Genomic DNA, 13,073 nt, shown 5'->3' with positions numbered 1-13,073 from the left:
TGCAAGGTTATTGGTGGGGCTTGGCAGCACTGTGAATCCAGTGCTCCTGGTGACCATTTTTGTTGTTTGTTGCTGTTGTTGGATAGGACAGAGAAATTGAGAGGGGAAGGGAAGACGGGAAGAGACAGACAGACACCTGCAGACCTACTCCACCACTTGAGAAGCAAGCCCCCTGCAGTGGGGAGCCAGGGGTTCAAACCAGGATCCTTGCATGGGTCCTTGTGCTTTGTAATATGTGTGCTTAACTGGTATACTACTGCTTGGCCCTTAGCCCCGGATATTTTTAAGGTTTGCATTTTATTTATAGTCAAGATTGTAATAAAGTATGGTCCTTTCCTATTTTATTTGATTATTTTATTTTAATTTTTTTTAAAAAAATTATTTATAAAATGGAGACACTGACAAGAACCATAGGGTAAGAGGGGTACAACTCCCCACACAGTTCCCACCACCAGAACTCCGTATCCCATCCCCTCCCCAGATAGCTTTCCTATTCTTTTTTTTTTTAATATTTATTTTCCCTTTTGTTGCCCTTGTTGTTTTTCATTGTTGTTGTAGTTATTATTGTTATTGCTGTTGCTGTTGTTGGATAGGACAAAGAGAAATGGAGAAAGGAGGGGAAGACAGAGAAGGGGAGAGAAAGACAGACACCTGCAGACCTGCTTCACCACCTGTGAAGCAACTCCTCTGCAGGTGGGGAGCCGGGGGCTTGAACCAGGATCCTTATGCTGGTCCTTGTGCTTCGCACCACGTATGCTTAACCCACTGCGCTACCATCTGACTCCCAGCTTTCCTATTCTTTATCCCTCTGGGAGCATGGACCCAGGGTCATAGTGAGGTGCAGAAGGTGGAAGGTCTGGCTTCTGGAATTGCTTCCCTGCTGAACATGGGCGTTGACAGGTGGATCCATACTCCCAGCCTGCCTCTCTCTTTCCCTGGTGGGGCAGGGTTCTGGGGAAGCGGAGCTCCAGGACACATTGGTGGGGTCTTCAATCTGGGGAAGTCTGTTTGGCATCGTGGTTTATTTTACTTTTGATAGAGACAGGAATTGAGAAGGCCGGGAAAGGGACAGAGACACCTGAAGCACTGCTTTAGTGAAGCCCCCCTGAACGTGGGGTCTGGGGGTCGTGAACTTGGGTCCTTGGTGTGTCGCTGACTGGTCGTCCCTTATACAACCACAATCACAGTAAGTTCTTTATTTCATGCTGTGATCAGGAATTTGAATGTGGGAGGCATAACTGTGATGTTGGTCACGGTAAAGAAATCCATTAAGGGCCAGGCAGTGGTGTGCCTGGCTAAGCGTACATAAGGACTTGGGTTCAAGCCCCTGGTCCCCACCTATAAGGGTGGAAGCTTCACGAGTGGTGAAGCAGAGCTGCAGGTGTCTCTGTCTTCCCCTCCCCCCTCAATTTCTCTCTGTTCTATCCAATAGTAAAGAAATAAAAATATATTTAAAAAAAGAAATCTAAGCAACTGGGGAAATATCTCAACTAAAGCACTTGTATGCCTGACTTCCTGCTGCATTTGCCAGAGGGGTGCCTTGCCTCTTCTCTTTATCATGTGAAACTATTTCATGTGAAGTAAACAGGTAAATGGTAAACTGTTAGAAATGAGTGAGCTTTGAAAGATTTTCAACAGAAGCCCATTTCTTCTTTATTAGTGATTTAATAATGGCTGACAAGATTGTGGGATAAGAGGGGTACAATTCCACACAGTTCCCACCACCACAGTTCCACATCCCCTCCCCTCCATTGGAAGTTTCCCTGTTCTTTATCCCTTTGGGAGTATGGACCAAAGATCTTTATGGGGTACAGAAGCTGGGAGGTCTGGCTTGTGTCATTGCTTCTCTGCTGAACATGGGCATTGATAGGCCAATCTATACTCCCAGCCTGTTTCTTTCTTTCCCTAGTGGGGCAGGGCTCTGGTGAGGTGGGGTTTCATGACACATTGGTGAGGTTGCCTAGGGAAGTCAGGTTGGCATTATGGTAGCATCTGCAGTTTGGTGGCTGAAAAGCATTAAGATATAAAATAGAACAAGTTTAATAATCAGGAATCTATAGGGAAGAATATAGCAGATGAAATTTGGGGTCTTCATGTTGGAAGAAGCTAGGAAGTCTATTTTAGGTATATTCCATGGGGCCTGTGACTTTACTAATTTTTGTCTGAGCCCAGCAGCTAACATTCAGGGGGCTAAGAGTATTGTTTGGGAAGATGGTGTCAGAGTTGGGAATAGGACTAGAAAACTGGATTTGGGGGGAGACTGTATCAAGAGACCACTTGGGTTGTTTTAAGTTAACAGCACTTTTACAACCCTTGCATTTTTTTCTGACATGCTATCTGCAAAGTAGATATTGAGATTTGAACATGGGTGTAGGTTAGATGTTAACAAGGTAGAGGTGTGTGTGAAAGGACTTAGAGACAGTCCCCTGAAACTTAATCTTGAGATATTTTCATAGAGAGCTGCCTCCCACTCCTAGTCCTTTTTGATTGAGGTTGTCTCTCAAATGCTTTGAGCACTTGCATTGCTTTGATTAGGATTGAGCAAGAGCCTGAGGTGTTAGAGAATTTAGAAATAGTATTGCTTGAGTGAAAAGCTGTCAGTGTGCCTGAGAACTTTCCATTATGGTAAAAAAGTGAACATTGAGTGAGCTGAAGGAATATGGGATCAGATACTAACCATGTCTGGCAACAGGCACAGTTACATAATTTCGTTAAATAATCCAGATATAAAAGAGTCAATTTAGTTCAAGACCTGAAGAAATGTGGATTGAGGTAGAGTGAAAAAAAGAGGGAAGCAGTAAGAATTGAGTATATATAAAAGTGAAGGGGAAATCTTAAGATGACACTGAGGTGTTTTTCTTTTTTTTTATTAACTTTATTGGATAGAGACAGCCAGAAATTGAGAGGGTAGGGGAGATAGAGAGGGAGAGAGACAGAGAGACACCTGCAGCCCTGCTTCACCACTCCCAAAACTTTCCCCCTGCAGGTGGGGACTGGGGGCTCGAACCTGGGTCCTTGAGTACTGTAACATGTGCACTCAACCAGGTGCGCCACCACCCAGCCCCTCTGAGGTGTTTTTCTATTCAAACAAATACATTATTGAAATGGTACTTTAACATGCTAAGAGTTTTGGCCTCAAGACTTTGGACTTGGGAGTCGGGCGTTAGCGCAGCGGGTTAAGCGCACGTGGCGCTAAGCACAAGGACCGGCATAAGGATCCCGGTTCAAGCCCCTGGCTCCCCACCTGCAGGGGAGTCACTTCACAAGTGGTGAAGCAGGTCTGCAGGTGTCTGTCTTTCTCTCCCCCTCTCTGTCTTCCCTTCCTCTCTCCATTTCTCTCTGTCCTATCCAACAACAACAACATCATCAATAATAACTACAACAATAAGACAACAAGGGTAACAAAAGGAAATGAATAAAGAATAAAGAAAAAAATCCAAAAAACAAACAAACAAACAAACAAAAAACTTTGGACTTGTCAGAGTGCTGCTTAAATGAACGAGTAGTTGGACAACGAAACCTTAAAGATGTCTAGACCTCACCCAGTTCAAGGTACAATTCAAATAGTCCTTGTCTTTCTCCTCCCCCAATTAACACTGAGTTCTTCTGAAGTTAGATGACTTGTGGGTGACAAGGATTGACAGGTTACTGACTTTCAGATTAATTATTTGAGGTAAATAAGGGAATTGCAGGGTGTTGAAAGAGTTTACTGACTTTCAGATTAATTATTTGAGGTAAATAAGGGAATTGCAGGGTGTTGAAAGAGCATGGATAGCCAGTTATTGAAAAGGAAAAGTAGAGTGAAGACTGGAGTGACGCTGCCATCCCCACTTGATTTATGGTGTCTGACCCATACTTCATTGGAAAACCTTTGTTAAAGTGTTCCCAGGAGCCAGCAATATATGCTGAAAATATACAGGACTGAATGTGGTATAAGACACTTCCTTACATTTTTTTTTTATATCTTTTTCCCCCCTGTGGTTTTGGGGCCTTGTATATGCATAATTCTATTATTCATAGTCTTTTTGATACTTCTTTTTAAAAAATATTTTAAAATATTTATTCCCTTTTGTTGCCCTTGTTTTTTATTGTTGTAGTTGTTATTGATGTCGTCATTGTTGGATAGGAGAGAGAGGAGGGGAGACAGAGGCGGGGAGAGAAAGACAGACCTGCAGACCTGCTTCCCCGTTTGTGAAGTGACTCCCTGCAGGTGGGGAGCCGGGGTCTTAACCAGGATGCTTCAGCTGTCCGTGAGCTTTGCGCCCTGTGCGCTTAACCTGCTCTGCTATCGACCGGCCCCCCTTCTGGTCATTTTTTAAGACAGTTTTGTTCATTTACTTATATATTATTAGATAAAGACAGCCAGAAATTGAGAAGGGAGGGGGAGATAGGGAGAGAGACAGAGAGGCACCTGCAGCCCTGCTTCACCGCTTGCAAAGCTTTCTTCCTGCAGGTGGGGACCAGGGGCTTGAAGCTGCGTCCTTGTGTATTGTAATGTATGCACTTAACCAGGTGTGCCACTGCCTGGCCCCGCATTCTGATAATTTTTAATAGGCATTAAAAAATGTATTTGGGACCATGCAGGTGTGGACTGGAGGTTTGAATTCGAGTCTTCCCCCAGAGGCTGCAGTACTAGACTCATAAGCATGAAGTTCTTAGCTCTCCCTAGCACCACCATAAGTCAGAGCTGAGCAGTACTGTTATAAAAAGAGATAAAATAAAATAGAGAGTCGGGCGGTAGCGCAGCGGTTAAGCGCATGTGTCGCAAAGCGCAAGAACTAGCATAAGGATCCTGGTTCGAGCCCCCGGCTCCCCACCTGCAGAGAAGTTGCTTCACAAGCAGTGAAGCAGGTCTTCAGGTCTCTCTCTCCCCCTCTCTGTCTTCCCCTCATCTCTCCATTTCTCTCCGTCCTATCTAACAACAACGACATCAGTAACAACAACAATAATAACTACAACAACAATAAGGACAACAAAAGGGAAAATAAATAAAATAAGGGGCTGTGGAGATAGCATAACAGTTATGCGAAAGACTCTCATGCCTGAGGCTCCAAGGTCTCAGGTTTAATCCTCAGTGCCACCATAGGTCAGAGTTAAGCAGTAAATAAGTAAACAAATGAAAGTAAAATAAAATAGGACCCAGTTGGTAGCGCACCTGGTTAAGCGCATACACTACCGTGAGCAAGAACCCGGGTTCAAGACCCTGGTCCCCACCTGCAGAGGGATAGCTTCACAGGTGGAAGTAGAGCTGCAGGTGTTTCTCTGTCTCTCTCCCTCTCCCTTCCTATCTCCCCCTTCATTTTCTGTCTCTAGTCAATAACAAATTATTTTTTTATTTTAAGTAAATAAATAAGACAAAATGAGGTTCTTTGCTTAACTGCTAGCATTGCATATGCCGGAATGATGCTCTAGTTCCCCTCTCTCAGATCATTAATAAATACTTTTAAATTTTATTGTAGTCTGAGAGGTGACCCAGTGAGTAGAGTGTATTACTTGCATGATTAGGATCCTGGGATCAAGCCCCCTGCACTGCATTTGTCTCTGTCTCTCTCATAAAAATAAATAAATCCTGGGGTGGCGCACCTGGTTGAGTGCACATGTTACAGTGCTCAAGGAAGGACCCAGGTTCAAGCCCCCGGTCCCCACCTGCAAAGGGAAAGCTTTGCAAGTGGTGAAGCAGGGCTACAGGTGTCTCTCTTTCTCTCTCCCTATCTCCCCTACCCTTTCAATTTCTGGCTGTCTCTATCCAATAAATAAAGATAATAAATTTTTTTTTAAATAAAAATAAAATAAAGTAAGTAAATCCTGGGGGTCGGGCAGTAGCGCAGCAGATTAAGCGCATGTGGCACAAAGTGCAAGGACCAGCGTAAGGATCCCGGTTCGAGCCCCCCGGCTCCCCACCTGCAGGGGAGTCGCTTCACAAGTGGTGAAGCAGGTCTGCAGGTGTCTCTCTTTCTCTCCCCCTCTCTGTCTTCCCCATCTCTCTTCATTTCTCTCTGTCCTATCCAACAACAACTACAACAATAAAATAATAAGGGCAACAAAAGGGAATAAATAAATATAAAAATATTTTTAAAAAATGAGTCCTTTTAAAATACTTTTGATTAGTTAGGGCTAAGAGTTACAGAAAGAAAAAAGAAAAGAAGGAAAAAAGGAAGAAAGCAAAAGAAAAAATGTTTTTCTTAATTACTTCAAATTGAGAGCTGGCAAAATAGCTCACATTGATATCTGTATGTCCAAGTTCAAGTCTGGTCCCCTACTGCAATGGAGGAAGTTTTGAGAGACATAACAGAGATCAGAGCACCACTCCACCATTTTATACAGCACAAGGATTGAACCTAGGACTCCACGCATGTAGGAACTGCGTCCTACTACTCAGCCACCTCCCTGGATAGTAAAAATGCTTTTGCTGACCATGTAGTAACAGTAATCACCACATTCAAACAGTAACAGTTGTAAGAGGACATATCCATTTTCCTGTCTACCAGAATATTAGTGATTATAAAACTATCTCTAACATTGTGAGAACTGTGGTGATTACCAGTGCGAGGATGGGGGCAGAGAACTTTGGTAGTGGGTACAGTGTGGAACTGTGTACCCTGTAATCTTACAATCTTATAAACCATTAATTACAAATAAACTTTTTTGGGGGGCAGATTAATGGTTTACAGTTGACAGTAAAATACAGTAGTTGGCACATGTGTAACATTTCTCAGTTTTCCGCATAACTCTCTAAACCCCCCACCTAGGTAGGTCCTCCTCTGCCATCATGTTCCAGGACCTGAACACTACCCACCTCCTCTGCCCCAGAGTCCTTTTGTGCAATATACCATACAAATAATTTTTTTCTTTTTTTATTATTAGTTATTTTTCCCTTTTGTTGCCTTTGTTTTTTATTGTTGTTATTGATGTTGTCATTGTTAATAGGACAGAGAAATGGAGAGAAGAGGTGAAGGCAGAGAGGGGGAGAGAAAGAAAGGCTTTGAAGACACCTGCAGACCTGCTTCACCGCCTGTGAAGTGACTCCTCTGTAGGTGGGGAGCCAGGGGGCTTGAACCGGGATCCTTATGCTAGTCCTTGCGCTTTGCGCTATGTGTGCTTAACCCACTGCCAGTATACATTTTGGGCCTTCCTTCCTTCTAAGATTTTATTTATTTACTAATGAGAAAGATAGGAGAGATAGGGATAGAGAACAAGACATCACTCTGGTTGGTACGTGTGCTGCTGCCGTAGATTGAACTTGGGACCTCATGCTTTATCCACCTCCCGGACTGCTATATTTGGAGTCTTTCTTGACTGCTTTTTAAGATATTCTTAAATCTGGCTTATGTTTGTGCAAGGGATTGAACCTGGGACCTTGAAGCCTCACATATGAGATTCTGATTGCATAAACATTACCCAGTTTTAACAATTTTAATATATTAATATGCTTAATTACCACTTTTACTCATTTTCCTATAGGTACTACCTCATTTGGAAAGTTCTGGAAAACAAGAGAAAGAAACAAACACAATGTCAGCTTTTCGAAATCATTGTCCACATTTGGATTCAGTTGGTGAAATAACAAAAGAAGATTTAATACAAAAATCTCATGTAAGATACAAGATTATTTCCTTTCTCTGAAAAATTCATGTCTGCTTTTCCTCAAATATGTGTGTTTATGTTACACACACACACGTATCGTGTTTCTGCTTATATTATTAGTCAGTTGTATGTGTTTGGTTGTGTTAATATTATGACAATGTTGTTTTGTCTTCTCTTTTAGGGTACTTGTCAGGATTGTAAAGTCAGGGGACCAAATCTTTGGGCATGCCTAGAGGTATGCATTTTTTTTTTCTCAAAAGTTTTATAGAAGTCAATGAAATTGAATGAAGATAGTGAGAAGATTCTTTTGATACATAGAGAATTTCATAAATGAAGAGACTTTAAAAACTAACCAATAACAAAATTTAACTTCAAACCATAGGTTTTTTTTTTCTTTTTTTTTTTTTTCTTTCCTCCAGGGTTATTGCTGGCCTCCGTGCCTGCACCATGAATCCACCGCTCCTGGAGGCCATTTTCCCCACTTTTTGTTGCCCTAGTTGTTGCAGCCTCGTTGCAGTTATTATTGCCATTGTTGATGTTGCTTTGTTGTTGGATAGGACAGAGAGAAATGGAGAGAGGAGGGGAAGACAGAGAGAGAGGGGAGAGAAAGATAGACACCTGCAGACCTGCTTCACTGCCCGCGAAGCGACTCCCCTGCAGGTGGGGAGCCGGGGGCTCGAACCGGGATCCTTATGCCAGTCCCTGCGCTTTGCGCCACGTGCGCTTAACCCACTGAGCCACCGCCCGACTCCCCAAACCATAGGTTTTAACTTAGTATTTTTCTAGAGCTTTAGTAAATTAGTACACAGTTTTATGCTTGTCTTTTATTAGCAGTGAACTAGCTTATTAACTTAGAAATAATCTAGTTTTATTCCTGCATGCCTAGTGACTTTTGGCTAAAGTAACTGTGGGAAGTCATGTAACTAATAAGTTAAAGAGTGATCAAAACTTAGTTGTAAATGTAATTGTAGTGGCCATTTAAAATGTACATATCTTATCTCATTTCCCTTTTTGTATATAGAATAGATGTTCTTATGTTGGCTGTGGTGAATCACAAGTGGATCACAGCACCATACATTCTCAGGTATGTATATGGCACATGTAACACATCTCTAAAAAAGATCTGAAGGAATGTAAAGCAAATACATTGTTGCTAATTCAAGCTATAAGTTCAAGTATTGTTCTTTACTGTGTATGATGAGTTAAATCCTTAGCTTGTCCTCTCGAGAAGATAGGGGTCGGGAATCATTAAGAAACTCATTATTGGGCTGAGGGTAGATAGCATAATGGTTATGCAAACAGACTCTCATGCCTGACTCCAAAGTCCCAGATTTAATACCCCGCACCAACCTAAGCCAGAGCTGAACAGTGCTCTGGTTAAAAAAAAAAAAAAAGAAAGAAAAGAAAACAGAAACTCATTATTTGAATGAATGAGGTTGCAATTAAGAAAGTGATGATATGAAAAGTATACTTCTAGATGTGTGGAGGATATAGAAGTTGAACCAGGAGTTGATGCATAGGCTTTTAACATCAGGCCTCAATTCATGTTAACTTAACCTGCTTATCTGTAAACTGATAGACCCTTTCAATTTGACTCTTGTTGTTTGCTGTTATTATGTAATTCTGGCATGTCTCTTTCATAGTATTAAGTTGACATCCTAATCTAAACTACATTTCTGAAGAATAAATTGTTTTTGTCACTATAGTGTCTACAACATCAGTTATTCTTTTTTCTTATTTTATTGCCACCAGGGTTTGGTTCCTGCACAATAAATACATCACTCCTAGTGGCCATTTTATTTTACTTTCTTTCATTTTTGGATAGGAACAGAGAACTTGAGGGGGATATCTGTGGCATTTTTTTCACTGCTCATGAAACTTCCCTCCCACAGAAGGGGACCAGAGACTTGAACCCAGGTGTACTCTCTACTGGGTGCACCATGTCCCAGCCCCCGACATTAGCTGTTCTTAACCAGGCTTCCTCAAGAGAATTAATTAAGGTAGAATACCTCCAGGACTCTAAGGCATCATGTGTACAGTTAATTTGCTTCTCTTCCCTGGATCTAGAATGGCAGTCCTATGTACCATTCTTGGGAAAGAGAGAATAGTTATCCTACTCATTTGCAGAGCATAATTCTTTTGTGCAACTCCTGTGGAGAAAGATTGAAGTTTTGTTTTTATTAATCATTGGTTTACAGTACTAGAGAACTTTAGTGGTATAACTTTAAACTGTCAGATGTTTATTAGACGTTTGCCTACCATCAAAGTTGTATATCACATTGAAAAGACTTTTTTTTTTTTTAACCGGAGCACTCCTTAGCGTTGGCTTATGGTGGTGTGGGGGATTGAACCTGGGACTTTAGAGCCTCAGGCATGAGAGTCTGTTTGCATAACCATTTTGCTATACCCCACCCTCAAAAGACCTTTCTAGGGTCAGCATAATAGTTCACCTGGGAAGTAGTTGCTTTGCCCTTTGTGCATTCTGGGTTGGAGCCCCAGGCCCCCATAGTACCAAGGGGGAAGCATTGGTGCTCTGTTGTTGTCTTTATCTGAAAAAGTTGGCACAGAGTGGGGAACCCCTCTAGCCATACTTCCAGTCTCCTTCTCTCCGGTAACCACCATAGTTTTTACTGAGGCTAAGAATTCGTTTTATTTATGGATACTTGTAAACATGTACCTAGTACCCTAGGCCCCAGCTTATAACTAGGATCTGTAACTTTGTTAGAGAGTGAGCCATCTGAAATGGAACTGGGTATTTCTGTGTGTTAGGAAAGGTCTCACGAGATTATTGGAGTTAGAAGGTTGACATCTCAGACTTGTTCTCTCTGGGTACATACAGTCCAGAGCACAAAGGCAGCGGCAGCATAATGTGGTATGGTGACACAGATTGTGTTGAAGTCATCAGAGGCATTATAACGGGGTACGGGACTGAAAAGAAAGGCATCAAGAAATACAAATAGGGAGTCAGGCAGTAGTGCAGCAGGTTAAGCGCATGTGGCACAAAGCGCAAGGACCAGCATAAGGATCGTGGTTCGAGCCCCCAGCTCCCCACCTGCAGGGAAGTCGCTTCACAGGTGGTGAAGCAGGTCTGCAGATGTCTATCTTCCTCTCCCCCTCTCTGTCTTCCCCTCCTCTCTCCATTTCTCTCTGTCCTACCCAACAACGACGACATCAATAACAACAACAATTAACTACAACAACAATAAAAAACAATAAGGGCAACAAAAGGGAAAATAAATAAATAAATAAATAATACAATGTCTCAGAGGTTCTGGGTCTGGGAGAAATAGGGATTTTAAAGACAATGGGGAAGGTTCCTTGTAGTCTTGGAGTTTAAGAAGGCAATAGGTAATTATTATTATAACCAAGTTAGTTGGGAGCTTTTGCCTGCCTGCCTTCCTTTCTTCTTTCTCGCCGCCCCCCCCCCCCCCCCCCCCGTTTTTGTCACCAGAATTCTTGCTTAGGCTCGGTGCCTACACAATGAATCCACAGTTCCCAGCGGCCATTTTTTTTTTTTACCATTTTTTCACTTTTTATTTATTTATTTTGACAGAACAGAGAGAAATTGAGGGGGAGATAGAGAGGGAGAGATAAAGATACCTGCAGACCTCTGTCACTGCTTGTGAAGTGTGCTTCCAGCAGTTGGGGAGCAGGGGCTCGAACCCGGGTCCTTATACATGGTATTATGTATGCTTAACCGGGAGCACCACCAGCAGGCACCAGGAGCTTGTTTTTCTTTGAAATTCCATGGTTAGGATTTATTGTACTATATCTGCCCTCAACATACTTTATGCCATTTAATGATGTCTGCTAATAACAATTTCTTAGATATAGGAAGGAGCAAATGATTCTGATCAATCTGGTCTAAGATTGTAGGTAACATAGTATTGTAAAAAGAGGTTATTTTTAATAATGCTTTAATGATTTAAGCATAGGGGTTTGGGGCGGTAGCGCAATGGGTTAAGCATATGTGGCCACGTGCGCTTAACCTGCTGTTCTACCACCTGACTCCCATGATGTGTGTATTTCTTGCCATTCTTAATGTCTTAGAATAGTTACTGTACCATTGTCATTTATTTTCTTGTATTATACTTGCAGCATCTTAGATTATTGTAATGAATAGTTGTGAAAATGACAGTAAAATTAAGTCCTAGAATAGGTTTTGGTGATGTTACTATTATTATTATTATTACTATTATTATTATTATTATTATTGCCACCAGAGCTATTGCTAGGGCTCTGTGCCAGCACTATGAGTCTACTGCTCCCAGTGGCCATTTTTCTTCCTTCCTTTCTTCCTTCCTTCCTTCCTCTCTTTCTCTTATTTTTATTAGATAGGACAGAGAGAAATTGAGAGAACTGGAAGATTTAGAGAGGGGGAGACAGACAGACACCTGAAGACCTGCTTCACTGCGTGTGAAATGGACCCCCTGCAGGTGGGGAGTGGGGGCTTGAACCTGGGTCCTTGCACTTGGTACGTAATATGTGCACTTAACCAGGTGTGCCACCGCCCAGCCTCCCATTCATCCTATTTTAGATTATACCAAAGATTAAACTTTATCTATAGTTTATATTATACTAGATAACATTTTTCGCTCTCTAGTTTAGCTTTTTTTCTTATGAGCATATTATTATTCATAAAAGGCAAACAGTTTATCTTCAGTGATTTCTTGAAGTATTTTCTCCTGTGCCCAACTTTGGTTTGTTTTTTTCTCTTTCCCGTGAAATCATACAGGAGACAAAGCATTATCTAACTGTGAACCTTACCACACTTCGAGTATGGTGTTATGCTTGCAGCAAAGAAGTATTTTTGGATAGGAAATTAGGAACTCAGCCTTCATTGCCTCATGTGCGACAGCTTCACCAAACACAAGAAAACAGTGTTCAGGTAATAATCTAAATCCATTTATATCAAATATTTTCAGGCACTGATTTCTGAATTTGTCATGTAGTTGAATTTTAAAGGACCTCTACCTAACATGTACTTAAAAAAAATGAGGAGTCAGGTGGTAGCACAGCGGGTTTAGCACAGGTGGCACAAAGCGCAAGGACTGGAGTAAGGATCCCAGTTTGAGCCCCCGGCTCCCCACCTGCAGAGGAGTCACTTCACAGGCAGTGAAGCAGGTCTGCAGGTGTCTTATCTTTCTCTCCTTTCTGTCTTCCCCTCCTCTCTCCATTTCTCTCTGTCCTATTCAACAATGATATCAACAACAACAATAATAATAACTACAACAATAAAACAAGGGCAACAAAAAGGAATGAATACATATTTTTTAAAAGTCTGAAAAAAAATGTCAGTATGGGGGCAGAGGGGAGGGAAATAGCTCATCTGGTGTAGTGCACACTCAACTATGTATCAGGACCTGGTTTGAGCCCTTGGCCATCATCACTTGGATGCAAGATGTAAAGGGAAAGCTTCTCGAGTAGTAGAACGATAATTATGATGTTTCTCTCTTTTTTCTCTTCTCTTTTTTTCTTTCTCTTACCCT

At 41.9% G+C, this 13,073-nt stretch overlaps 1 protein-coding gene across 2 annotated transcripts in view; it reads left to right on the top strand.

Annotated features, from left to right (window-relative positions):
- USP33 (ubiquitin specific peptidase 33) overlaps nt 1-13,073 on the top strand; it is a 65,696-nt gene that overhangs the window by 3,071 nt on the left and 49,552 nt on the right. The window contains exons 2-5 of one of the 2 annotated variants that reach the window (XM_060202202.1): nt 7,460-7,593; nt 7,766-7,819; nt 8,606-8,668; nt 12,320-12,472. In XM_060202202.1, the coding sequence (XP_060058185.1) occupies nt 7,513-7,593; nt 7,766-7,819; nt 8,606-8,668; nt 12,320-12,472 (351 nt within the window). In that variant the 5' untranslated portion in view covers nt 7,460-7,512. Of the gene's footprint in view, nt 1-7,459; nt 7,594-7,765; nt 7,820-8,605; nt 8,669-12,319; nt 12,473-13,073 lie in introns of those variants that run through there. The other variant, XM_060202203.1, reaches the window with a different exon arrangement.

This window comes from Erinaceus europaeus, chromosome 11 (genome assembly GCF_950295315.1).
Source record: "Erinaceus europaeus chromosome 11, mEriEur2.1, whole genome shotgun sequence".
Classification (NCBI taxonomy): Eukaryota; Metazoa; Chordata; class Mammalia; order Eulipotyphla; family Erinaceidae; genus Erinaceus; species Erinaceus europaeus.
Note: the sequence above shows the minus strand (reverse complement) of the source record. Positions and strands in the feature narration are given on the sequence as shown.